The sequence below is a fragment of the Lepidochelys kempii genome, chromosome 18, assembly GCF_965140285.1.
Source record: "Lepidochelys kempii isolate rLepKem1 chromosome 18, rLepKem1.hap1, whole genome shotgun sequence".
NCBI classification, from domain to species: Eukaryota; Metazoa; Chordata; order Testudines; family Cheloniidae; genus Lepidochelys; species Lepidochelys kempii.
Genome location: NC_136397.1, coordinates 17,318,028 through 17,345,779, shown reverse-complemented (window position 1 = coordinate 17,345,779; position 27,752 = coordinate 17,318,028). Strand labels below are relative to the sequence as shown.

The following is a 27,752-nucleotide window of genomic DNA, read 5'->3' as shown; positions in this document are numbered from 1 at the left end:
CCCTGACTAGAACCAGGAAATCCTGGAAATCTTTTGAGGGAGCTGGGTCTGGTGAGGTTCCCAGCTCAGATGTGCCGATCCAACAGGAACAGATGCTGCAGAGAAGCATCCGAACCTTAGGATGCTTGCTAAATGGAACCTGTAATGTTGCTGGCTTTATGGAGGTGACTGACTGAGCAATGCTGTGCTTATTGTTGGCCCAAGAGGATATGGGACCTACTATTATTGTCACCTGGGGCATAGTCCTTTAGTTCAAGCATCAGAACCCTGTGATATTTTTTTTTTGAGCTGGAAAGGTTCTAGTCTTCAGTCTACCAGGTAGGGCTGTGTGTGTATTTTTATACAGTAATTGTGTCTTTCGACTGCAGCTCATGGTGTCATTACAAACCAAACCATCCTCGCTAACATTTAAAGCCCTCCCAACTTCTATTTCACAGCAGCCAGAACAGGTCTGGTTAGCGGGAGTCCTTCTCATGAGGCCCCTCCTTGGTGTAACTGGAAATAAGCCACCGTGTTCCATTCGGGCTTAAACAAAAGGATGTAACATTTTGGGAGGTAGTAGGAGGCCAGGAGCCCCAGCGCACACAGCAGCCCGCTGCAGATCTGCGCAGCAGGCTGCTGCGTGGGCTGCACCGTGCTATAGGTGGCAACGAAAGCGATCCAAGTAACAAAGTAGGACAGCATGCTAAATGTTATCCCCCGGGCCATGTTGTACCTCTTGGCAGGGGTCTGCACCATGAAAGTGCAGAGGAAACAGATGAATGCCAGGCTGCCGGTGTAGCCGTGGATCATAATGAAGGCGAACCAGGACTGAACCCTACAACCGATCAGAACCTGGGAGTGCAGCAGCTTGTAATTGCTCGCCGGGATGGCTGGAACCGAGTAGATGTACCAAAAACAGAGCATGCTCTCAACCAGGCAGGCAATGGCGACAACGAGCCAAGCCCTCTTCTGGGTCACCCAGAGCAGGGAGCTTTTGGGACAGCTTGTGAACTCCGTCAGCAAGACGATCTCCAGTGACTTGACTAAGAAGGTGGAGAAGCAAGCGCTGAGGCCCAGGGCGTAGAAGGGCTGCTGGACCATACAGCTGACAACGCTGGGCTTCCCTATATGCAGGCAGAAGCTGAGGCACGTCAGCAAGAGGCAGAGCAGGGCAAAGATGCTCCTGGTGCCCCCGGACGCCTGCACCAGGGGCGTGTTGAGGTTCTTAAGGAAGAGCACTGCTGACAGGCAGGTCAGCACCGTGGCGAAGAGCATGAGGACCAGCAAGCCGATGACGAGCGGCTCGTCCCAGAAGAGGTACCTCTCGCTGCGGTCGTAACACTTGGTGCTTCGAATAGGTGACCACTGGTGCTCTGGGCACTCAGTGCAAAACAAATCCTCTGAAAACAAGCAATGAGGAGGGGACGTGAGGCTGGGCACGGCTTTGCACGCCATCTCTCTGGGCTGCAATGACCCTGCTGCAGGCAGCTCGTGATGACGGGTCACCGGCACGGGTGAACGGAGCAGCCGATGCAGTTCCTACAGTCGCCGGAAATATGCAAGCATCTTCAGGGTCCCCAGAGCCTGTGACTAGTCAATCTCCTCCCTTGTCCGCCCCCAAACAAGCCCTGGGTATTTTCCGCTTCTACTCCCCCCATCAGGCAGGCGCCCCTGCTTCCAAAAGACCCGTCAGTTGTGCCACAATGATCATTTTCACCTTCTCACAAAACTAAAAATAAAATCCCGTCATGTCACATAGGCTCGCTCCCGCTGCTTTGGCCCTGCGTTGGCTGTCACCTGAGCCCTTCAGAAGGATGCTGGACAAAGCACTGGAGAATATATCATAGGGAACAATCCTGCACTGGCCAGTAGCAGGGGCAGACCAATAGGCGAGTGAAAGCTGCTCACCCACCCCATGCCACTCGAGCTGTGTACAGGGGCTGCAAAGGTGTCACAAGGTACTGGGGGGAAATTCCCCCACCATGGGGCTGGCATAACCAACCCTGGCCTATTCACAAGTGTAGGGGGTACGCTAGGAGCAGGCCAAGGGCAGGAGCACATGTCTGCAGCCCATGCCACTACAGAAATGTGGAGCTGTGACTCGGCCCTTTGGAGGCTGTAAATAGAGCAGCCCCAGGGTTGCTCCAAACTTATGGTGGGAGCAGCACTGGCCCAGGATCAGGCCAGGCAAAGATGGCTTCAACTCACCTTTGTCCCTCCTCCCCATGGTCTGCATCTTGTACACCAGGCCTCTCAGAGGAACAGCATAGAATTGGACACCAATTTTCCTTAGAGGAAGTTGTGTGACCCTAAAGTCAGCTGGGATATGGGTTATTCGGACAGTTGCTTTTCCCAAGCCTCACCTCTGGTGCCCTGGTAGGTGTTTTCTTCACAGTCGATACAGTCATAACAGCAGAGGTGGAATCCCTTCACTCTCTTAATCTGCCCTGGTTCACACCGCTGAAAACACGTGGATACAGGCTTCTGGAAGATGAACAAAGCCACAGACATTCAGCAGCAGCAGCAATTTGACGGTACTGAACCACACGGGCTGAGTATGGGCACCAATGCCCCGTATTGGGTAGGACCAGAGCTCTGTGTCTGAGTCTCTATACTGCTAAGGAGGACTCTCCTTTAGCTCACACAGCTGGGGTCTGTTTGGGAGCAGGAGGAACTGCTGTAGCCATAAAGTCCTGAGTGGCCACAGCAAGCAAGCTGGGTGGGTAGGTAGGTGCAGCTTTGTTACTGTGTTGTGATTTAGCAGCACCTCTGCCCTCACCCTTTACCGTGTTATCCAGGGTGTGAAAACGAATCTGGGATGTGTCGATGCTTAAGGACCCCCGGTAGTCTCCGACGGATATATACTGGAGGCTGTTTTTCTGCCAGCTCCAAAACATGACGTCGTAGCCCTGGTTTGTGCTATGGAACTGGTTCATCTGGAATGACTGGTTATCAAGGGTGAACCGAAGCGTTTTCATGATGTCCAGCAGCTGCAGAGAAAAGGGGAGAAGGCACGATTGGCAGTGGGCGGCGGGAGGCTGAGAGACTTTGCCAAGCACTCGCCGATATTGGGTACGTCTGGATTGCAATCGCTGGGTGTGATTGCGGCCCAACCCGATGTAGCAGAGCTAGCTTTCGTCTAGCGAGCTCAGTAAAGCTGTGGCAACAAGCGCTTCAGCCCAGGCTATCCCCACAAGTAATTGCCCAGGGTCTGCGGTGGGTTTGTGTACAACCCATGCTGAAGCTTGCTGCTGTGGGACCCAAGTTAAATCAATTAAGGCTAACTTGGGTATGTCGGCTTCAGCTACAACCACACCCCATGACTACAGTGTATGGGGTGTGTCTACATGGCAGTATTAGCCCAGGTGTCAAACTCAGGCTCAAGGCTAACCCCCCTTCCCACTACACACTCACACTAACCCAGGACTCCGATCCAAGGACCCAGGGCTCCACGAGGATGGAGCCAGGACCCAGGGTTCAAGCCCTATTGCTTTGCAATGTAGACACAGACCCATTTGACTCATGCCCTGGAAGGCCGCCAAAAGTATCCCACAATCCCATGGGCCGACCTTTCTTTGTTCTCTGGATGGTCAAGTTTGGTGGACAGTGACCTTTTCCCACGCTGCTCCACGAACAAAGGGCTAGTGTGGGCCACGTTTTGGGAGGGCGCTAGGAAATCTAGGGTATAGCTGGTTGGCCCCAGGGTTGCATAATATGGTGCTGGTGCTGGAGCCCATATACAGTGATTCCTAGCTGGGGTTACAAATGAGGGTAGACAGCCCTCTCAAGCCCTGGGTTACCAAACCCAGGGTCTGCTGGCTCAAGTTCTACTAACCCTGGGTTTACATTGCAGGGAGACAGACCTGCTTTGAGTGTGGCAGTGGGCTGGGTATGAATGTCTCATTTTCTGATTGAAATCATTGTCACCTGGGCAGGCTAAGGTAGCAGCCATCAGCTCTCAGGCTTCTGGACATCAGCTGGTAACTGCTGGGCTCAGGAAGGAATCTCCCCTTTTTATAAAGCATTGATCTAGCATTATCCTTGGTGTGGAACTGACTTGGGGACCTGCTGCACGTTTAACGGCCCTTTACTGCAGTGTGGGGTCGTGTTAATAAATACGCTGTTCCTTTGTAGATCTCAAAGTACTGCTTTCCCGGTTTTACAGCTGCGGAAACGGGGGCACACCAAGGGCAAGTAACTTGCCTGGAAGTCACCCAGAAGGTCTGTGGCAGAGTCAGGAATAGAATCCAGGTCTCCTGACTCAGAGGCCACTGGACCACATTTTGGCCATTGCCAGAGGCAGGAAACTGGACCTGATGGGCCAATGGCACGATGAGCCGTTATGGCAGATCCTATGCCTGAGTTAAAGGAGTTGGTCAGTGTGGCTCAGGTCACGGGCTCATGTCGGGAGACGGCAAGGGGGATTAATCTTAGTATTTGGAAAAGGACCGATGGGAGAAAGCCGGCAGCGTGACAGATGGGTCGGAGTGGAAAAGCTGCTGCTGAGACTCTGGCCCTCGCTCACCTGCCAGGACTTGACAGTCGCTTTGGGGCACCCTTCCGCCGTGCACCCCAGCGCCTGGTGCAGCGCGTGGGCCACGCTGTACACCGCGACGTACACCGCGTAGGTCTGCTGGTTCTCCAGCAAGTGAGAGATGTCGGGCAGGGAGACGTTGTCGCACTGCCTGCACTGCGGGCCAAGCACCGTAGAGTCGGCGTCGCGGCTGTACTCCCAGGAAGCCTGGCAGAAGCTCTCCTGCTGGACGGATGCGAAGAGGTCAGTGACGTAGTCTTGAAAGCCAGGTACAATGCCTCCCTTGATGGTAAAGCCGATGACTGTCCCGATGGTCTGGATGTTAGGGATGGAGGTGACTATGTCAGACATCACCCAGGCTTCAGTGGCAATCCACACCTTCTGGCTGAAGCCATGACTGATCCACAGTTCCAGCAGGGCCTGCACTGGCTTGTCCACGGAGAAGAGGACAATTACATTCACCTGGGTCTCATTGATGTACTTGATTATTTTCTCCAGTTTCTGGTGATCTTGTGGGGCTGATGGGTCAGCAGGAATCAATGCCTCATAGGCTATGCAGATGCCCTGGGCTGTGGCCAAGTTGGAGAAGGTGCCTAGGCCTTCACGGCCGTATTCGTTTTCGCTCCCAATGGCCACAATCCAGTTCCATTCAAACTTGTTGATTAGCTGCACCAGGGCTTTCGACTGGCTCTTATCACTGGGAACAGTCCGGAAAAAGGACGGGTAATACTCCTCTTGGCTGAGTTTCTCACTGCTGGCTCCGTAGCTAACCTGGAAATGGGGGAGAGACCAGTGTGTCTGGATACGTCTGCACTGGACTGGAGGTATGCAGTATAGTTGTAGCCGTGTCTGTCCCAGGATATTAGAGAGAGAAGGTGGGGGAGGTCATATCTTTGATTGGACCAGGTTCTGTTGGTGAGAGAGAAGCTTTCAAGCCACCCCGAGCTCAGCTTGAGACTCTCAGCAACAGAAGTTGGCCCAGTCAAAGATATTCCCTCCAACATCTTGTCTGGACTGGAGGTATAATTTCCATCTTGGGCAGACATACCTGCGCTAGCTCTGATTGATCTACCATGCTAAAACCAGCAGTGTGGACATGGAAGCGCAGGTTGTGGGCCGGGCTGTCCACCCTGAATACATAACCTAGGATGTCGGATGGGATTGTGCTGGGGGAGGCCAGACCATCCTCCTGCCTGCGCAGCCATAACTGCGCTGCTGTTCATGGTTCTCTAGCTCGTACAGAGCGAGTGTGCGTACGTCCGCCCACGCCGGAAATTACCTCTCCAGCATAGATGTATCCTGTGAGACCAAAGCTGGTCCTGGAGAGAACCACTGGGAGCCAGAACCACCGATTCCAGCCTGTCACCCAGTCCCATTACATCTGATAGCGCGGGGTGCCTAAAAGACGGGTTCAGGGTAAAGGCATAAGAAGGAAGTTGACTGACTGACTGACTGACTGACTGGGGAGACTGCAGACATGAGGATGAAAATCAGTGACTTTCCCCAAAAAGAAAAGGAGGACTTGTGGCACCTTAGAGACTAACCAATTTATTAGAGCATAAGCTTATGCTCTAATAAATTGGTTAGTCTCTAAGGTGCCACAAGTCCTCCTTTTCTTTTTGCGAATACAGACTAACACGGCTGTTACTCTGAAACCTGACTTTCCCCAGTATGTAAACGCCCACTGCTGGTCATTTCCTCGCTCTGCATTTTCACCCTGCCGCCTGTTCAAAGGGGATCTAGTATCAAGAAACTGAGCTTCCCTCTGTAGGCAGAGGGCCTGGGGCCAAGCCCCCTTGATTCCACTGATAGGACTCTAGAGTGCTCAGTACCTCCCAGACGGAGGCCCAAACTGTACCCACGGAGCAGCGTTTAGACCTATTGAATCAACAGCAGCAACTTGTACAGCAAAGCGGCTTCACTCTCCAGAGCGGTCTGCTGGCACCAGCCAGGGAGCCCGCGTGTGATCAGGAAACACACAACCCCTCTGTCTTACTTCGATAGCCCTCTATCAGCGCAGTGTCTGAGCCCCACAGTCATGAGTGCATTTATCCACACGCCCCTGAGAGGTAGCCCCATTTTACAGACAGGGGACTGAGGGACAGAGAGACGAAGTAACTCACCATGTCTGTGGTGGATCAGGGAATTGAACCAGGTCTCCCCAGGCCCAGGCTAGCACTCTAACCACTAGCCTCTCACCCTCTCCGGGCCAAACCCCTATAATGCAAAAGCCGTGATTCTCCAAAGACTTACCTGCGGGATGAGAAAGAAGCCGAAGAGCTTGGCTGTAATCAGAGCAAGGTCTGACACATAAGGCCCAATCACAGCTGTTACTCGGGTCTGGTAGTCGGTGTAGCTGCACAGGACTCCGATGCCAGTGCTGCCCTCCCTGGTCAGGAATAACAAGCTGGGCTGTATGACCACCACAGGCTCTAAGCAGGTGTCGTAGATTTCATAGCCCAGTTTTATTCCCGGGAGGAGGGAAGTGGAGTTGTTGATTTTATCGATGGCAAACTTCATCCCTAGAGCCCAGATCAGGCCAGAAGCATATAACCTGCAGGTAGGGGAAACAGCAAAGCAGTGACCTAGAACTGCATGAAGCCAGACTGATCAGTGCCATTGCACTAGGGATGAATTTATTCTATGCTCTTTGAGCTCTCGGCAGCCGTGCATTAGCACAGATGTGCAGACCGGTATAGCTGAGCCTGCCTCTAGCAAATCCGGATTATACAGGAGATGACTTAACTATCAGCAGAGCTTGACTGTAACCAGGACCTTTGTAAGATTTTGTACCTTCTGCCTGAAGATCTCCAAGCACTAGTGAATTCAGCTTTGAAACCCCATTGGGTGGTAGGTAAATATATTCTCTGTATTTCACAGGTGAGGAAACTGAAGTACAGAGCGGGGAAGTGATTCATCCTGTGTCACACACGAAGTCTGTGGCAGAGATGGGATTTGAACCCAGTGCCCTTGACTCCCTATGTGTTAGCCACTAGACCATTGTGTGTGGAGTGTGCTGTTGACTTCAGTTCTGTCCTTTACAGTGGATGGGACACAAGGGTCTCTTTTCCACTCCCTGCAAATGGAGGTGTGTATACATATTGCCATTGTGGTCTGGGCTTGTTGGCAGCCTATATCGTCCCTGTAAATGTGACTAATTTGGGAATCTGACAAAGAAATATCAATCGCAAATACACAGGTAAAAGCTAGTGTGCAAGATGAATAAATTCTCTAGCTGGAGCTGAGCCCTGCCTACAGCATTCAGCTACAGAGTAATGACTATTGTAGGACTGTATGCTGGGAGATGGGGCTGATTGCTCTCTGGAGTTGGTGTATGGGCCCCTGGTGCGCCCCCCCCCCCCCATGTTTGATCTGTGTGAGGCTTGCTTCCTCTGAGGCTGGCTTTTCCTGGGAGTTGACTCAAAGCAAAAAGTAATCCAGAACACCAGATTTCACCTCAAAGCCTGAAGCAATGAACTGCACCCAAGTCAGCTCGTATCTCTGCATGTGGGCTTGTGGAATCTTCTCCAAATTTAAGTGTCCCTTATTAAAATTTCACCCGTTTCACAAAAGTCTGGATTGCCTCTGTGTTCTGAGGCTTTAACACAGCAGGTACTGGCCGAGGAAGAATTTCCTCACTTCTCAGTGATGCCCTTCTTCATGTAGGCTCTAACTCAGCAAAGCACATAAGCACGTTCTTAACTCCCATTGATTTGAATGCCTGCACTTAAAGTGTCTGCTTGGTGGGTCCTGCCCACATGCTCAGGGTCTAACTGAGCGCCATATTTGGGGTCGGGAAGGAATTTTTCCCCAGGTCAGATTGGCAGAGACCCTGGTGGTTTTTCACCTTCCTCTGCAGCGTGGGACACAGGCCACCTGCAGGTTTAAAGTAGTGTAAATGGTGAATTCTTTGTAACTTGACATCTTCAAACCCTGATTTGAAGACGTCGGTAACTCAGCCAGAGGTTGGGGGTCTATTACGGCAGTGGGCGGGTGAGGTATCGTCACCTGCAACGTGCAGAGGTCAGACGCAATGATCACGATGGTCCCTTCTGGCCTTAAAGTCTAGGTGCTTAAATGCTTTGCTGAGCAGGGATTGGAACGTGTAAGTGCATAGGGCCCAATCATCCAAAGTGCTGAGCATCCTCTGCTCTGGTTGAATTTGGTGAGAGTGGAGGGTGCTCATCACCTAGCCGGGATCTTTCTTATCCTGGTTTGTAAGCATCTGCCCCCAGTAGGCCTGGTGAGCTTCCCAGCGGGTTACAAATGCGATAAGAAGCCACCATGCTCTGTCAGCGTCCCATGCACACTTACAGCCCGGTCTAAACCCACAGCATATTGAAACCATCATGGCAGATGCAGCAGAATCCTTTCCGTGGGAACAGCCAAACGGGCCAGCACCATTAAAATCGCTGACCAAAGTGTCTTTGGAGGCGAGTGGTGGCATCTGATGCTGGAGTGAATAACATCAGCGGGAGAGTGCCGAAGATTTCCCATTCCAGCACCTGCCATCGCCGTGGCAATGCCCTAGCTCTCTTTCTTCCGAACTCGCCTCAAATGTCGTCCTCTGTGACTAAGACATCAGATTGTTTGCTACATAAAAGCCCCTCTCCCTCTCCCACCCCCTACCCCCGGGGGGTGACCAAAGTCACTGTATGCCAATTAGGATGATATCCTTGACAGACCCCTTCTTACCTGTCACACACGACGACACTGGGCTCCAGTCGCTCGCTCAGGTTCATGGTATTCATTCCAAAAGGGAATAAGCCTCCCAGGATATAATCACCCGGCTTTTTAAACTGAGCAGACATGCATGTGCGTCTGTGGGCCGCGGAGCTGACAAAACTCAGGTACAGCAGCAGGGCTCTAGCCATGGCTTTGCTCTTCTCAGAGCTCATGCTTCTCAGGAAATTTAAAAAGGCCACAGGGAGCAGGGGAGGAAAGAGAGAGAATCTTGCGGTGGCAGGTCCCAAAAAATCTTGTCAAATAGAATTAAAAGAGGTGAGAATGACGCAGGCAAATTTGTTTTGCAAAATTCATTAAATAAATAACTCTGTGTTTGGTCCTCGGTAGTCAAATATCCAGCAATGACCTCTGCGTGGGCTCTTCTGCAAACCAGGGGCTTGATCCTGGCTCCCTTCACTCAGTGAGTGGCACGTATTCAGGCCTGGAGTCTCATTGACTTCAGTAGGAAGAGTCTGTATTTGCTTGAGGGAGGCTTGCAGGATCACGTCCCATGCCATGGAGATGATCCAATTTGACTAAAGTTGCTTTACATGACCTCTTTCACAGCGTGAAATTTGCAGAAACTGTCTCCTGTTTGCAAATTTCCCAGACACCTGGATTTGTGTGTTGTATCAACAATGGCTCTTGATGACTGCAGATCATCTTACCCAGAGCGCCTCTGTGCGGATGCAGTGCTTTATACACTGGCCTGATTGAAGCTTGGTGGTGCAAGTGCTCTGCACTTTTCAGGATCTGGCCTTTTAGTAGAGTAAATGTTTGCTTTCCCCAAACAGTGCCTGCTGTACTTTCTGTTTGGGTAACATAGCCCGATACCACGGTGATGGTCTTATACGAGCAGGCCAAGATTTTTCAAAGTGACAAATGATACTGAGTGCTCAGCTTGAGAGATCACTTGATGATTTGGATCACTTGATGATGACCTGTTCTGTTCATTCCCTCTGGGGCACCTGGCATTGGCCACTGTCGCAAGACAGGATGCTGGGCTAGATGGACCTTTGGTCTGATCCAGTATGGCTGTTCTTATGTGAGAGATCTTAGAGGGCCCTACATTTCAGAAAGTGCTGAGCACACACCCATTGAGATTAGGCTCCTTTCAGGGTAGATTGATTGATTTAAATCACTGATTTTAATCATGATTTAAATCGGCAAGCAGCAAACCTTGATTCAAATAATCTATTTTAGTCTTGTTTTGTATTTGCCCCTGTGTGGTCCTATGGCACCAGGGTACGCAATGTACAGTACTCATCACTGCACTGTGTCTGATGGACCTGCTTTGTGTCTAACGGGCAAGCAAAATTAGCCACACATGGTTCTCTGAACAGCTCATTTGTGGGATTTCCCTACTCCAAGTGTATTTACAGTAGACAGTGTCGCTTTGGATTCTGTCAATGCTAGAGTGGGGAGATTACAGGAACTGGACACTTTCCAAATACCTGTAAATGTGGGGAAACGGCTTTTATTTATTGGAGGATGGAATGGGGCCTGCAGCTAGTGACGGGACTAGGAATCAGGACTTCTGGGTCCTGTCCGTGGCATTGCCACTGACTTAACATATGCTCTGGGAAAAGTCACTTTCTCCTTCTCTGTACTTCAGTTTACCTATTTATAAAACCATTCTAGTCCATCAGAGAAGGCTGTTTCCAAAACCACTCTCATGCAATTTGCAGTGCTTGGTGATTACCCAACGGAGAGCACTTTTCAATTCCAAAGAGGGCTGAGCAGGGAAGGCCTTATCAATGTACATTGTGTTGCCTGTGATAGATTGGACTGTGTTTAGGCCCATCCAATTGGTATAGCCAGGGAATAGAAAAAACAACATTGCTAATTTCTGGTGATTGACAAACTGTCTCCCTGGTGTGTGGGTGAGCTTAGCCGTCAATTTCTGCAGGGCATAATCTTTCAGAAAGACCTTCCTAGCAGCCAACAGGCTAGGGAAGAGGGAGGGTAGGAGAGACCCCAAACATGCAAGAGTTGGGAGGCTTTTAGAGGCGTGGGGGAACAACAGGGCGGAAGCTTGGGTGGGGAAAAGGAAGGATAGAGTTCCTCTTTCCTTGGAGAAGCCCAGAGGAGGTTGAGGCTTCAGAATTGTCAGACTCCAACCAGCCAGAGGAGCCCTCACGTGGTGTCCAGGGATTGCATGCTGGTTATGCACCCAGCAGCTGGGAGTGGTGGTGGTGGAGGAGTGTAGCGTAGCTGATGCTGGGGGCGGGGTACCTGAACTTGCTGGTGGCTCTCCCCCCTTCATCATTCTTATAGGCCTCTTTGGCAAGGTGAATTTTTCAAGCCCAGGATATGGTTCCATCCACTCCAATAGCCTGATCTTGTTCAAATCCATTCTGAATGAGTAACTGCACAAGCATCCCCTGCAGATGGGAGCAAGCTCAGGGCCCACTTCCACGTTGATTCTGGAGAAGAGGGTTGTGTGTACATTGGGCTATTTTTCTGCGCTGCATTTTTATCTCCGCTCCCTCAAACATCTTGGCCATCAGGCTGCGAGAATGTCTTGTTTTTCATTTGCTGTCGTGGCTCCATTCCGGTGTGAGCAGGGGACTCCTGAGGGGTTCGTGCTGTATGGGCACTGTCTGTTTCAAAGCACCTGATGTTTCTACCTGAAGATGCTCATGCACTGTGGGAGGTGCAATGGAATAAGAGCAGTTAGAGCTGGCAAGGACTATTAGATCATCAAGGACAAGGCAGATTCCCGAGATAGGACCCATCAGCTGCCATTATGCGTGATCTTAGCCTCAAAGCAGAGAAGGCGAGGGCCACTGTTTTGCTTGCAAAGAAAGGAAAAGCAGTTGGTACGTAGGCGTATCTGATGGCGTATGTACGGAAACACGTTGGCATTATGGTTTGAGCAGAGAGATGATGTGAATCTGAAGATCCCACGTAGACTGACTGTTTCAGTAGCTGCGTGATGTACTAGTGTTGCCAAGGGTTTGTTCCGACGCAAGGGCAGCGATCGTGCCTATAGGCCCTGGGTGAAGAGGGACGTGTGGAGAACCTGATCCTACACGAGTGAGAGTGTTGCTGGGTGGACCCCATGTTACTCCTGCAAGAGTGAAGTCTGGAGGGGAGTTTATAGCTAAGTGCTGAGGGTCTGGTGCAGAGCACATTGAAATCAATGGAAAGACCTATTTTTGGTGTAGGATGTATCCCTGCAAAGTCAGTGGGGTTCAAGGGCCCAGAGCAAGCTGCAGGATCAGGCTCCTTAGATAACTGAAAGGGCTTTTTGGATACCCTAAGCTCTTTGTGCACCTTGGGGCGAGGGGGAGAAAAGGGATGGCCATAAAAAAGGTTGCCATAGGTGTTGCAATCTGTGATTTAAAGCTCTGTTCTAGAGATTCAGGTGAAATAACTTTCCCAAGGTCAGACAGTAGGTCAGTCTGACAGACAGTAGGTCAGCAGAATTAGGAATAAAACCCAGGTGTCCTAGCTTCCCATCCCCTGCTCAAACCCCTAAGCCATTCTAGTGTAACAGAACAGATGGCCAAACCTCAAAAGGTTCATTGTAGACAGACATGCAAAAGTTCAGAGGCTTAGCTCACCTTCTTGGGTCCATTGAAATGTCACTCCTCTTTTCAAACAGCCTGTAGCATGGTGACAGGTTTGGCTGGGTATTTACTCTCAAACCAGTTTTAGAGAAAATCACTGGCTGGATTAAAAAACACACCCTGTCACCCTCTTCAGTCTACATTATGTTGGTCCCAGGAAAACTGCTAAAGCAGTGGGTCTTCCCCTTTTCCATCCCAGGACCTGGTGCGATACCGTAAGAATGTTGAGGGTCCCTGTCATCACGTCTAGTCATAAGGAAGAGGAACAAGCAATATGTTGAGAACACATCAAAAATAAGGGCAGACATTATTAGGCATTCTGAATAACTTCTCTAGCATTCCCCTTGACAATACAGCTTGGCTTTGACGTGGGAGTGGTGAAATAGTGGCAGAGAAATATAGAATAGTTATTGCTAGAATGTGGAGTAAAACATTAAATGCTGCCATTAAACTCTGTGTTCTCTGGGGACACAGTGTGCTTCTCGCCCATGACAGATGCACTTTCCCTGCCTCAGCTCTTCATTCTCTTTGGGACTTATTATTCCTCCATAACCTTTCAAGTTCATCCCACGGTACTAAATTCATTCTCCAAACTCCTGATTCTTATTTGAGCCTTTTCATCCACAGGCACAGTGACTAATTTTCTAGCTAACGCACCACATGTTGCATCTCCTGCTGGTTTTCAAATCACACTGGGACAGGAACCCTCTAACTATGTAAAGGTGACCTGCAATGAAAGAATGGTGTGGAACTTATTTTTAAATGAGCTGTGGAATTATGTGCTCAGTGGCCCAGACAGCAGGGATCCGAAAACTTTTTAATTTTAGGTCATCCGATGGCACAGATTTGAGTCTCCTTCAGAATCTTCACTGGAACTTGTCTGGAGCAGAGAGCTAGTCTATACTCCAGGACAGGTAAGTTGTGCAGCTATTTTTAAGTCATTTGGCAAAATTGTGATTTCTTGCATATGGGGTTACTATTTATGTTATCCTTAGTGCAACTCTTCGTGGATCTCTATTCCAGAATACAGTCATTTAGGCACCGAGGCTTATCCTGGGGAGGACAGAAGATCTAAACTGGAGAACTATTGGTTTTAACACTTGAGCTCACTGGTGCACTTCTTACTGGCTCTGCATGCATTGATACTCCATCATGCACCTAGTCTCAAAGCACCAATGAGAAAAGCACCGTTTTCTGCTACTAGACGTTAGAATATGTCTTTCAATAAGTCAATTAGAGGAGTGATACTTGTGCATTTAAATTTAGTGTTTAGCTTGCTGTATGATCCCTATGAAGGTTGACACGGCTGTGAGTTTCCTGAGTACAGTGGGCTGTGTTTTACTGTTTAACTGACATGACTGTAGATCTCTTGGTAAGCTTTCTATGCATCATTCCCTAATCTTCAGTAAAGGGTCAGAATGTAAGTGTAGGAATATATCTAAGGACATGAACATATGGAACAGGCCAGCAGAGAATGATCTGAAATCCTTATATGAGTGCAAAGTCAACTCATTGCTCCAGAAATATATTTTCTTCTCCTTTTAATATTACTGGCTTACTTAGATTATAAATTCTTCAGAGCAGGGACCATCTTTTTGTTCTGTCTGTATAGAGTCTAGCACAATAGAATCCCTAATCATGACCAGCCCCCATATGCAATGGAAATACAATTAATGAGCAGAGTGGAAAGTGATTCATTTTTAAAGTATGTTCAGTAGTTTCATAAGACTAAACTAAGTACACATTCATTCTAAGATAAAAGGAAATTTAGAGCCAAATGGTGCAAGATTAATATGTGTACAGAGGCAAAGAGATTGTACCTGTTCCGTCACTCAATGAACGAGCGCCCTCTGGTGCACAGATAAGTTCATTGGGGACCCTTCCTCAAAACCTACTTTCAGTCCCTGCAGCTGTAGGCCTACATGTCCCACGACACTTTCTGCTTAAAACGGACTCTCTAAACCCAAATGTAATTTGGGCCCCAATCCTGCCAGCTGCTCTGCATGGCTGGGCCCTTATACCATGCAGAGGCCTTCTGTGCAAAGCAGCTTACAACCCCCCAGAGCAGTTTGTAGGACCCCGGTCTTAATGAGCAGTAAGGGATAGAGGCTAGGATTTTGAACTTGGCCAGAGCAGGGAGAGAAGAGGAACCTCAGAATTTGGAGAAGCATCACTAAACAATGCATATGCATAGGAATTTGCTAAAGATGCCACACGGATTGCAGGGTGCTGGTAAAAAGGTGCAGATTTTGAGTGTATGTACCACCCTGTGGAATCTAGCCATCATATATATAACCCCCATTTGAAAAAAAAAAAAAAAACAGGACCAACAGATTAGTAGAAACAAAGCAAACTCAGGTTTTCCACTGATAAGTGACTTTTTAATTGAAAAACCACTTGTTGGAAATTGCAAATCAAGTATTACAGCTTTGATCATATAAGAATAGTATTTAGCTTGGACATACTGGTGGAGAACAGATAAACAGTTTTCACGTTTCCCTCTTTATATTAAACCCTTGGAACAAAGGCATTACGCAAATGTTACTTACGATACATGCAGCTTTTTCACACCATATGTAGTGCGAGATACTTTAAAATATTTTATGAAATTGATCATACGCAAAATATGCAACATGACATTTTAGATGAAATATCAAGAACATCTGACCAGAAAGAAAACTCATTTAGCTAAAATAAAACAAAAACCAGCAAGTATTTATTAGACATTGGAACACTGAGTTACCTGAACTGTCTTAATATGTGGGGGAGCTACCCCATGGCATTGTGTGTAAACAGCATTTTTAAAGTTACAGTAAACTTAAAAGGGGCTTTTCTAAATTAGTATCTTAACATGGAAGGAAAATGGCACATTTCACAGAGCTAAACTAGAGGCATAAATACCTTTTAATCACTGTGGGTAAACATCTATCCTTGGATCAGATGGGGGAAAACCCTCCTTTCCTGATCCTCAAGCTAAGAAATACTCTATGCACAGATTTTGATCTGCAGGATCTAAAGGTGCATGCTGCAGCTGAGAGTTTAGAATCTGCTGTTAAATTTATTTGGTCTCATTTCTGATCACTAGCCAAATGACTAATTAAGCAACCACTCATTATTGGGTTCAATATGCCCTGAATGTACGAGACCCAAGATCACATGCCTTCAAAGACCTGAGAAAGGCAGGCATTCCTGTACAACGCCACTCTTTGGAGGCAAGTTATTAATGTAATTTAAGGGAGAGTAGTGTGGCTAGCTAGGTCCAAACCCATGAGGTAATACTCAATTTCAGCACTGTGGCCTTATTGATGCCTCCAATTAGCTAGATCACTTTATTAATGTTAATAAAATGTAAAGGGCCACAGTGTGAGAGGTGTGAATGTTGTCTTAAAATAGTTTTACAGCAGTAATATTAGGGCTCTTTCTGAAATATCCATGCACTGTTGTGAAAGATAAATTTTGAAAATATCTCCAAGTACAATTCATTATTTTATAACTAGCTTGCATCCCTCTTCCTATGTATATACCTATTATATATACAACATATATAGGAATTCTTGCTAAAACAATTTTACACTTACCACTTGCATGAAGATTTACCCTCCTTTTAAAGCTTATGATTGATTTGGACTGGAAGGCATTAAGCTTCAGCAAACACTGATTTTATGTATAGCACAAATCATAATTACCCCACCCAGCCAGCAGGACTTCATTTCTCTAGGCTTTCAGCATTCCCTTTATTTCCTAAAGTCTACTCTGTGGGTAGTTTCTGTACCTGTAGCCTCAACTTCCATAAAGCTCTGAATTATTCTGTGATTCAGTACTGTGCAGTCTGCACTCAAGATTATTTCCCACCCCCAAAAGGCACGATGCCAAGCAGCAAAACTTGGGGGAGGGTGGGGGAAGAGGGAGAAAATAACAAAGCGTCTTCCTGTCTCAACAGCACCACACAAAAATGGGGGAGGGGGAACATATCCTTATACCACACCTCCACACCATTTAGTTTTTGTGAGGATGAGTGGGAGAAGACTGGGCAGGAAGTGTTATCCAGTGCAAGTGATGACCAGCTGCCATGAAGATGGTCTGCAATCAATTGCTCACTCTGTTGTAAGAAAGCAGCATAATTTCAAGGGTCCTGCATTGCAGTGCAGCAAAACCAAAATTCCAGGCCCTGTAACACACATCACCTTGTTAACCTAAACAGAGAACAAGTGGTTGAATGGCAATGAGTGTCATCTGTACACAGGCCCTATAATACCACAGTGAGAGGTTCCGACCCTAGTTTAGCTGAATTTTAGCATTATCCCATGAGTGGGACAAAGGGAGATTCCTCACTACTTTTGTTTAAAGGCATTGGAGCTACAAAGATTAAGTGATCACTTGTGGGTGGGGGCTTTGTTTGGCTTTTACAAATAAAGACCTGATAAAGTTTTGAAAAAGGAATTCAGTGCAGAGGAGAGAGAAATCCTTTAAGTTTAAACAAGCTAACATGGGCTTTGGAATGTTTTTATTCCAAATTTCTTCTAATAAAAGGGGAGCCAAGAATTAAGTCAGCTCTCTTTTAAAAGGCCAAAGAGTATCAATCTAATTATTTATGGGCTCTACTAGAGACCTATTGGAGATGGCAGGGTAGGGGGAGAGGGAGGAAGAGAATCCAGTCTTTAGTGCAAATAACCACTTATTTACATGAGTGCCCCCCCCCCAATACAGTGAACTCTTTCAGCAATTACAATAGTGAGATATTCTAATCAAACATCCCCTACACTAGGGGAGGTCAAGCAGTTTGTGCTGGGCATAGAGCTCCTCTGTGATTTTATAGACTTCACAGATATAGGGCAAAGCATCCCCCAGCATAGCCACAGCCTCTTCAGCTGTGCCCACATTCATGGTTTCAAGGAATGTATTTCGAGTGGGTAAGGCACAAAAAGCCACCCCAGCAGCCTTGCGAATAATCCAGGGATGATAGTTAGCCAAGGAAGCATTGTATGTTTCTGAGCAGATCACAGAGGTTTTGGAGTTGTCCTTGCCAGTCCTCAGTCCTTCCAAGAACATCTGCAGCCAGTGAAGGGCTCGGTGGAGGCGCAACAAGGTTCTGCAGCCTGAGTCAGATCGCTTTTGGAGATCAACCAGGCCATTAGCCAACTCATACTCCACCATGGATTGAACGGTCAAGTACTTTTCTCGCTGGTCACTATTACGGTAATTCTCTATTATTTCTATTTTGGTCACTGCATCTTTAGAAATGAAGGAGAAAATTGTGCCCAGGCAGTTCAGAAACCTACATTCAAAACAAAAATCAATTGTGTTATGTAACAGAGTAAGGGAGCTTGAGAAATGATGCTGAAATGGTGACCTTACTTAAGTGGTTAAGAGTTAGATCAGTCTTAATTTATATCGGAAATTATTGGACAGACCAGAACTGGTGAACATAGATTGAACTTAAATCTAAGATGGAATACATGGAAGAATAAGGTGGTAGTCATTTTTATTACAGGTAATGTTGTAAATAATTGGAACAGGCTTACAAACAAGACAGTAGCAGAGTCAAGTGTTGGTAATGTAAAGCAAAACTGGTTAACTATATAGAATGTAATTTACTAACAGCCACTTTGTGCCTAGGACAAGTCAGCTACCTTTTCAGGGACGATCAAGAGGCAGCGTTTCAGTGTTTAAGCTTGGAAGGATTAGGTTTTTATTGGTACACGTTTATTGATAAACATTGACTTCACTGTACACACATAAACTGATGAAAAATATTTTCAGCGACCGTCAAAGTTTACATATAGGCAAAGCAAAAAAAAAAGTTGCTTAAGAACTTAGTTTGATGTAAGGTTAGTGACGTTGTGTGTTTTGATATACGATGTTGACAATTCAAGTTATAAAGTTTCAGCTTTTTGAATCTCAATGTCTATAATCATTGAACTGTCTGATCTCCCCACCCCCCATAATTTTGTGCAACTGAAAAAATTTAAATGGATAAACTTTACTAGTTTGAAGCATATTTATCTATGATTTAAAATTCAAAATTGAATTGCGTCATGTCTAATTATGCTTCACCTCGAGGTAGAGCACAAGGGGCGGGGCTGAGGCAGGTGCTGGGCCTTAAACTCCTGTAAAGCGTGTAGGAGGGTGAGATCAGAGACACAAGGCGGCTGAGGGACTATCTTTCCTTGGAGCAACGGGTGTTGGGGACGGACACAAGCTTCGGCGTTACCATGAACTCTTCTTCCAGGCGGATGGCGCGCGAGGGCACCCCCGCCCCGCCCCGCCCCGCCCCAGGGGCCTGGGCGCCCGCCGCTAGTTACCTGACCCCGCCTTTACGGTGCCCCATCACCCTTCCTCAGTGCTCAGCCCTTTGTCCGCGGCCCGGTTCACGTCCCGCTTCTTTCTCAGGGGCCTCCTGCAGCCTCCCCGTGGCTCCGGCTCCGGCTGGCCCCGCGCTGTGACGCTGAAGCGCTTGGAAGCTTTGCTCCGCCCCCCCCCCCCCCAGCGCTGTGGCGGAGGCTCCAGGCCCGCCACGGGGGGGGGGGGGGGGGGCGCCGGGCTGGGCGGCCACGCCCACGACTCCGGCCGCGCGTCCGGGCGGGGCGTGACCGCGACGGGCGGGGCAGTGCGGGCTGCAAGATGGCGCCCCCCCGCCAGCCGCTGCCGGCCAACTCGGCGGCCGAGCACCCCCGTCAATTAAAAACCGGGGCGGGGCCTCGCGGGCGGCCGCTGACCCCCCCCGGCCCGGGGGCGGGTCTCGGGCCGGCTGAGGCCAGTCGCAGCCCGGGAGCCCCCCGCCGCCCCAGCCTTACCGGACCAGGCCTTTCCAGCCCGCCAGGTACGGGTCCACGCGGACTTCCCGCTGCTCGCTGACGCAGGCTGTGAACGCCACCAGCACTTCCCTCAGGGAGAACGTCTCCGCCCCCTCCGCCATGTTGAACCGCCAGAGACTCCCCCCGGCTCCCCTCAGCCAGTTGCTTCCGCCTTCCCGACTGCTGCCCCGCCCCTTCCCGCCGCAGCCAATCGACGCCCGAGGCTCCCGCTCCAGCCATTCACCGTCTTCCTCTCCGGGCAGCGCATGTCCCTGGCCCATCGCAAGTCGGCTTATTGGGCGGGGGGGGTTGCGGAGGCTGATAGCCGCTGGCCATTGGCTGGCGCTCGCTGCGGACGTGGTGAGAGGCCATGCCTGCGTCACGTGATAGGGCAGGGACCACCCCTCCAAGGCAGAGGGCGGGTCTTAGTTTAGGGTTGCCGCGCATGCGCAGATGTCCCCGGGAAAGCGGGCCTGCTAGAAGCAAGAGCGACGTGAGTCCATTTGGGAGCCGGGGGCTGGCAGTGAGCGGGGGGGGTCCTGCTGCGGGTCAGTGGGCGGGAGGTTGTAGTGTTGAGGAGGGGCTGCTGTGCTGGGGGGGTCAGTGGGGGGGGGCTGCCGTGCTGGGGGGCCAGTGGGGGGGAGGTTGCAGTGTTGAGGAGGGGCTGCTGTGCTGGGGGGTCAGTGAGGGGGGGCTGCTGTGCTGGGGGGCCAGTGGGGGGGAGGTTGCAGTGTTGAGGAGGGGCTGCTGTGCTGGGGGGTCAGTGAGGGGGGGCTGCTGTGCTGGGGGGCCAGTGGGGGGGAGGTTGTAGTGTTGAGCAGGGGCTGCTGTGCTGGGGGGCCAGTGGGGGGGAGGTTGCAGTGTTGAGGAGGGGCTGCTGTGCTGGGGGGCCAGTGGGGGGGAGGTTGCAGTGTTGAGGAGGGGCTGCTGTGCTGGGGGGTCAGTGGGGGGGAGGTTGCAGTGTTGAGGAGGGGCTGCTGTGCTGGGGGGTCAGTGAGGGGGGGGGCTGCTGTGCTGGGGGGTCAGTGGGGGGGGGGGCCGCCGTGCTGGGGGGCCAGTGGGGGGGAGGTTGCAGTGTTGAGGAGGGGCTGCTGTGCTGGGGGGTCAGTGGGGGGGGGTGCTGTGCTGGGGGGCCAGTGGGGGGAGGTTGTAGTGTTGAGCAGGGGCTGCTGTGCTGGGGGGGTCAGTGGGGGGGGGCCGCCGTGCTGGGGGGCCAGTGGGGGGGAGGTTGCAGTGTTGAGGAGGGGCTGCTGTGCTGGGGGGGTCAGTGGGGGGGGGCCGCCGTGCTGGGGGGCCAGTGGGGGGGAGGTTGCAGTGTTGAGGAGGGGCTGCTGTGCTGGGGGGTCAGTGAGGGGGGGCTGCTGTGCTGGGGGTCAGTGAGGGGGAGGTTGCAGTGTTGAGCAGGGGCTGCTGTGCTGGGGGGGGAGAGTTGGTGAGGGGGGCGCCGTGCTGGGGGTCAACTGGGACGTTTTGTTTTGATCACTTTTTCGGATCCTAACCTTCTAAACCTTTTTAAAACGGTTTTTATATAAATAATATTTTGTTCCGAAAAGTTCTTTTGAAACAAACAAACAAACAAACAAAAAAAATCCGTACTTTATATTTCTGAAAAAAGGGATGTTTTTATGTTGTTTCAGGATATTTCAACTTTGTGAAAACACTTCATTTGGTGGTTGTTTTTGACGCTTAAAAAAACAACTTTTTCTAAATATTTTGATTTTGACTTAAACAACATTTTTTTGTTTGTTTTGATGATAATTTTCCCAGCAGCGGTAGTGATCACTGTTCCCTCTAAGCTGTGCGCGGGGTTTAGGATCTGTGTGCGTGTGCACACACGCACAGCTTAGAGGGAACAGTGATCACTACTGCTGATGGGAAAATTATCATCAAAACAAAAAAATGTTTGTTTTTTTCCCTAAACCCTGCGCACACGGCGAAACATCGCGTGCACAAAAATTTGCACTGAAGAAATTTTTTCTGCACACAGCCTGTCAAAAATTTGAGGGAACATTGATAGTGATAACACAACCTGACAACTTCCCGTGGTGATTTATAAAATACATAAAAAGAAAAGGAGTACTTGTGGCACCTTAGAGACTAACCAATTTATTTGAGCATAAGCTTTCGTGAGCTACAGCTCACTTAATCGGATGCATACTGTGGAAAGTGTAGAAGATCTTTTTATATACACACAAAGCATGAAAAAATACCTCCTCCCACCCCACTCTCCTGCTGGTAATAACTTATCTAAAGTGACCCCTCTCCTTACAATGTGTATGATAATCAAGGTGAGCCATTTCCAGCACAAATCCAGGGTTTAACAAGAACGTCTGAGGGGGAGGGGGGTAAGGAAAAAACAAGGGGAAATAGGTTACCTTGCATAATGACTTAGCCACTCTCAGTCTCTATTCAAGCCTAAGTTAATTGTATCCAATTTGCAAATGAATTCCAATTCAACAGTTTCTCGCTGGAGTCTGGATTTGAAGTTTTTTTGTTGTAATATAGCAACTTTCATGTCTGTAATCGCGTGACCAGAGAGATTGAAGTGTTCTCCGACTGGCTTATGAATGTTGTAATTCTTGACATTTGATTTGTGTCCATTTATTCTTTTACGTAGAGACTGTCCAGTTTGACCAATGTACATGGCAGAGGGGCATTGCTGGCACATGATGGCATATATCGCACTGGTGGATGTGCAGGTGAATGAGCCTCTGATAGTGTGGCTGATGTTATTAGGCCCTGTGATGGTGTCCCCTGAATAGATATGTGGGCACAGTTGGCAATGGGCTTTGTTGCAAGGATAGGTTCCTGGGTTAGTGGTTCTGTTGTGTGGTATGTGGTTGCTGGTGAGTACTTGCTTCAGGTTGGGGGGCTGTCTGTAGGCAAGGACTGGCCTGTCTCCCAAGATTTGTGAGAGTGTTGGGTCATCCTTCAGGATAGGTTGTAGATCCTTAATAATGCGTTGGAGGGGTTTTAGTTGGGGGCTGAAGGTGACAGCTAGTGGCGTTCTGTTATTTTCTTTGTTAGGCCTGTGCTGTAGTAGGTGACTTCTGGGAACTCTTCTGGCTCTGTCAATCTGTTTCTTCACTTCCGCAGGTGGGTATTGTAGTTGTAAGAATGCTTGATAGAGATCTTGTAGGTGTTTGTCTCTGTCTGAGGGGTTGGAGCAAATGTGGTTGTATCGCAGAGCTTGGCTGTAGACAATGGATTGTGTGGTGTGGTCAGGGTGAAAGCTGGAGGCATGTAGGTAGGAATAGCGGTCAGTAGATTTCCGGTATAGGCTGGTGTTTATGTGACCATTGTTTATTAGCACTATAGTGTCCAGGAAGTGGATCTCTTGTGTGGACTGGACCAGGCTGAGGTTGATGGTGGGATTCCTCAAGGGCTTCTTTTCCATGGGTCCAGATGATGAAGATGTCATCAATATAGCACAAGTAGAGTAGGGGCGTTAGGGGACGAGAGCTGAGGAAGCGTTGTTCTAAGCCAGCCATAAAAATGTTGGCATACTGTGGGGCCATGCGGGTACCCATAGCAGTGCCGCTGGAAATGGCTCAACTTGATTATCATACACATTGTAAGGAGAGTGATCACTTTAGATAAGCTATTACCAGCAGGAGAGTGGGGTGAGAGGAGGTATTTTTCATGCTTTGTGTGTATATAAAAAGATCTTCTACACTTTCCACAGTATGCATCCTATGAAGTGAGCTGTAGCTCATGAAAGCTTATGCTCAAATAAATTGGTTAGTCTCTAAGATGCCACAAGTCCTCCTTTTCTTTTTGCGAATACAGACTAACACGGCTGTTACTCTGAAACCTATAAAATACATACTGCTCTGGAATCCCAGAAGCAGAGCTAAAGAATGTGCTAATTGTATTCACACAATTTAAGGGGTTTTGTTATTTCCCAACTTAGAAGTTAATTGAACTAAGTTCATTCTCATCTTTGATTTAATAGCAGTTTGCATTGGGAAAGGGATGCAGAGGATGAGAGTCCTAATTTTTTAAAACTAACTCCCACTTCAAAATCAAGGCTGTAATAGGGAGTTTGTCTGCAGTTCATTAATAAATTAATGAACTTAGTCCTTGCTCAAGAGTCCAGGAGGCTGAAGACCTCACTCTGTCCGCAGATCAGGTACTTCAGGATCAGCAGCAGTCAGGCTTCCCACATACAGCCATGCCAATGTGCATCCCCTCTCACCTGGGCTGAATCTCTCTAAAGACAGAGAGAAGGATTCAGCCTCTATAGCCCAATCAATCTTGGACTGAGTAACTATAAAACACTGTAATAATGTTAGGGTTAAGGAAACCAGTTTATGTTTTTGGGGAACATTAGCCTTGACTATATTGGAAACAGGCATGCATTTTTAGATGACACTAATAATGTGCCGAGTTAGCTGACTCTTTTCTTGTCTGTATCCTTGTCTCCATCTAGGAAGCCATGGGGCCCCAGCTGAACTCTTCTCTGTGATATTAGTAAATAAACAGATCAGTGGTTTGAAGAAAGGCTGGATCTTCTCTTGTTTTTAGTACCCAGTTATGGTATCTCTGAAATAGCCTGCTGTACAGCTAAGGTTCAAAGAGGAGTTCTCTGCTTAAAATGCCTGAAATAAAAGTCACTCCCTTGGGTAAGTTCAAACCACAAGATGGAGCTGAAATAGGTAGAAAAGGTTTGGATGCTGTGACAGAGCCTTAAAGGAATTAAAATTAGTTAGAAATAACTAATATAGAAATGTAGAAATAACTCCAATACAGATAGCAGGAGATTTGTGCCTCTTTCCATGTTTTGGGATAGAATAGCTTGTTATGGTTTTAAGGGATTGGCAATCCACTTCCCGCGGCCTTTGTTGGCTGGAACAGCGAACCGCGGCCAGTGGGAGCTACGATCAGCCGAACCTGCGGAAACTGCAGGTAAACAAACCATCCCGGCCGGCCAGCGGATTTCACTGATGGGCTGTGTGCCAAAGGTTGCCGATCCCTGCCCTATCTTATACTTCTATCTATGTTACGTTACTTATATGTTACTGTGTTACATTTGTATAACTAGCATTCAGATTTGACTCCTCTCTTTAGGTAATCTTAATCTTGCTTTGCAAACATGAAGACAGAAAGAGATGTTGCTAACCTTGCTTTTCGATGTTAAAAGGATTAATTAATATTTATAAGCTGCCTCATAGATAGAAATAGCTAGATAGGTGCAAAATATTATTTCTTGTTGTCCTTTTGAATTTGGCAAACACTGTTTTCTGCCCATCCCAAAAATGTTTTTACTGAAGCTGGATTATGCTGTGTGCCTCTTGTTTCCTTTGTGGTCTTGCTTCAGCATACATATTAGCATAGTGTGTGAAGAATGTTAGCTTATTCAAACTTGCTGTAGAAAGAGTGGGGATCATTGTTCTGTGGAGTACACAAATTCAAAAACAGCTGCTGTTACTTTGTGTAGCTCTGTCTCTGTGTGTAGTCTGCATACAGAGGATGTTCCTGAAAGATGATAGCAGTCTTAGTGATAAGCCATTTGATGGCATCTCCTTAAATATATCGGCAGAAATGCTGTTTGCTAATGTGTGTCTTTTGGTCTGAAACTGACAAGCTGGGTGCTAAATGGAGAGCTGCACTTTCACCGAAAGATGAGACCCTGTGGCACAGAGGAGTGACTACAGGAGGGGGAATGCCAGATTTCAAATCCAGCCCTGCCAATGATTAACTGTGTGCCATTGGGCAAGTCATTTCCCCAGTCGGCACCTGAATTTCCTCCTTTCTAAAATGAGGTTCATGATACTTGCCTCTTTTAATACGGATGTTGATGTTTATCTAGTCAGTGTTTTTCCCAGAGCTTCAAATGTTTATATCCTTCTCAAGATTTAAGAGGTTACATAGACAGGTGATGCAGCTTCCTTTGTTTGTCTCTTGCTCCAGGGGCTGGCCAGGATGTGGGCCGGAGCTGCATCCTTGTGTCTATTGCAGGGAAAAATGTCATGCTAGACTGCGGGATGCACATGGGCTATAATGACGATGTAAGTATTGCAGAAAGACTGAACGCTATGTGCAGATTCTTTAAGGTTTATCTGCCCCGCCTTTTCCAGTATTACTTCTGGTTCTGTGGGTGCCTAAGCTACATAACCTACTTGGCCAGCTGTACCAGCTTCATTTAGAAATTGTTTGAAGAATCCAGCACAACGTCTTGGTGCACTCTTAGGTGAGGACTCGCTTTCCTCTGAAACCTTAGGTATTAACCGCTGCTGGAATTGTAGTGCCACGCTTGATGGACCAATATTCCCTCTGGCAATTCTGAGTTCCTGTGTGGGGACTATATGTCCCCTCTTCCCCATATATGTTTGTATTCTGTAGTTCCACCTCCCAGCCCCCAGGTGGTGTGTGAGCTGCCTGAAAACTTTAAAAAGAGGATCAGCAGGGCAGTGGATCCTGCATTTCAGCGTCATTTCACTTTAAGTGGCAGGAGGCTTCCTGTGTGCTTAAAACAGAGGTGGGCAAACTACGGCCCGCGGGCCACGTCTGGCCCATGGGACCGTCCTGCCCGGCTCCTGAGCTCCTGGCCGGGGAGCCTAGTCCCCGGCCCCTCCCTTGCTGTTCTTCCTCCCCCACAGCCTCAGTGCAGCACGCCGCCAGCACGGGAGGGGGCTGCACTGCGGGGGCAGGGGAGAGCAGGAAGGGAGGCTCACCTGCAGCCTCAGGGGAGCAGGCGGTTGGTGGGAGCATGGCGAACACGAGCGGAGGACTCGGGAGGAGCACCGGGCGGCTGCGCAGCCGGCCAGAGAGAGGTGGTGCTTTGAAAGGGAAACTGCTGCTTCTCTCCAGCTGCGTGGCTGCCTCTGCTGCTCTTGAGTCCTCCGCCCATGTTCGCAGGGCCACATTCTGAAGGAGGCTTTAGAGGGAGGGTTGGATGGGGGTGGAGTTCCAGGGCGCCTTTCAAGGGGCGGGGGTGTGGATAGGGGGCGGGGCAGTCAGGGGACAGGGAGCAGGGTGGGTTGGATAGGGGGTGGAGTCCCGGGGGGGGGAAAGGGGCAGCGGGTCGCAGGGGGTTGCAGTCTGGGGACAAGGAGCAGGCAGGGTTGGATGGGTGGGGTATTTTGAGGGGGGCAGTCAGGGTTAGGGGAGGCACAGTCTTCCTTACCCGGCCCTCCATACAGTTTTGGAACCCCGATGTCCAAAAAGTTTGCCCACCCCTGGCTTAAAACATAAAACCCATCATTAGTTTGGTACTGGGATGAGCTTTGTTACCAGCCAGTTGATGGGACCCAAACCAAGACCTGCAGCATGTATGCTTTGCTGGATATAGAGTGATGCATTGTGGTGGTTGGTTTTTCCTCCTGACTCTGTTGTTTTGGCTCACGATGCCTGAATATTGATGGCTTCTAAGAGAGAGAGGAGTAAGCTTAATTCTTGTGTGCAGATAACAGAATTCATAAAACACAGCACAGAGCAAACTACCAACTTTAGCAGAACTCTATGAACAGGTCTGAAACCTACAAATGAGCATTTTGGTGAGGATAAAATGGATTAGCTATCTTTCTTCTTTGACAATAACATAATTACTTATTTGCAATGTTCTAATAAACTGTCCCATTGGCAGTTTTCTCCTCCTCCTTCTTGGCACTCTCTGCACTCATCTCTTTTATGGGGTTTAGCCTGTAGCGATCCACTTTATTGGTGACACCAGCATTCCCTGTTGTCCCGCTGGAGTTCTGCCCTGTAATAAGATCACAGTGCATTCCTAAAGCTACATGGGTGGCTGACATTTGTTTAATGTCATGTTTTGAATTCAGTAACCAGTTTTGTTTAATATTTGATAACATGCTTTTGTGTCTTTTAGAGACGCTTTCCTGATTTTTCATACATTACCCAGAATGGAAGGCTGACTGACTTTCTAGACTGTGTAATCATCAGGTAAGAATCATCAGGGGTCGGTCCTGGGGCCGGTTTTGTTCAATATCTTCATAAATGATCTGGAGGATGGTGTGGATTGCACTCTCGGCAAATTTGCGGATGATACTAAACTAGGAGGAGTGGTAGATACGCTGGAGGGCAGTGATAGGATACAGAGGGACCTAGACAAATTGGAAGATTGGGCCAAAAGAAATCTGATGAGGTTCAATAAGGATAAGTGCAGGTCCTGCACTTAGGACG

At 48.7% G+C, this 27,752-nt stretch overlaps 4 protein-coding genes across 5 annotated transcripts in view; 2 read left to right on the top strand and 2 right to left on the bottom strand.

The window, feature by feature from the left end:
* The window catches only part of DVL1 (dishevelled segment polarity protein 1), a 207,951-nt gene extending 183,814 nt beyond the window's left edge, over positions 1 to 24,137 (top strand). Inside the window, exon 15 of the mRNA XM_073317080.2 lies at positions 24,043 to 24,137. Within this exon, the coding sequence (XP_073173181.1) occupies positions 24,043 to 24,137 (95 nt within the window). The remainder of the gene's footprint in view (positions 1 to 24,042) is intronic.
* Positions 472 to 9,390, bottom strand: TAS1R3 (taste 1 receptor member 3). Its single transcript, XM_073316644.1, has 6 exons — positions 9,212 to 9,390; positions 6,770 to 7,070; positions 4,508 to 5,287; positions 2,769 to 2,972; positions 2,346 to 2,466; positions 472 to 1,382 (listed from the first exon to the last, which is right to left on the bottom strand). Exons 1-6 carry the CDS (start codon positions 9,388 to 9,390, stop codon positions 472 to 474), a joined length of 2,496 nt encoding a protein of 831 aa, XP_073172745.1.
* CPTP (ceramide-1-phosphate transfer protein) lies at positions 15,394 to 20,009 on the bottom strand. The gene is given in 3 exon segments (XM_073317093.1): positions 15,394 to 18,091; positions 19,611 to 19,903; positions 19,905 to 20,009. Coding segments are annotated over 3 exon segments (885 nt in total). The 5' UTR covers positions 19,983 to 20,009; the 3' UTR covers positions 15,394 to 17,577.
* Positions 20,079 to 27,752, top strand: part of INTS11 (integrator complex subunit 11) — a 24,493-nt gene continuing 16,819 nt past the window's right edge. The window contains exons 1-3 of one of the 2 annotated variants that reach the window (XM_073317086.2): positions 20,079 to 20,103; positions 25,524 to 25,621; positions 27,439 to 27,512. In XM_073317086.2, coding sequence (XP_073173187.1) covers positions 25,583 to 25,621; positions 27,439 to 27,512 — 113 coding nt within the window. In that variant the 5' untranslated portion in view covers positions 20,079 to 20,103; positions 25,524 to 25,582. Of the gene's footprint in view, positions 20,104 to 24,121; positions 24,236 to 25,523; positions 25,622 to 27,438; positions 27,513 to 27,752 lie in introns of those variants that run through there. The other variant, XM_073317084.2, reaches the window with a different exon arrangement.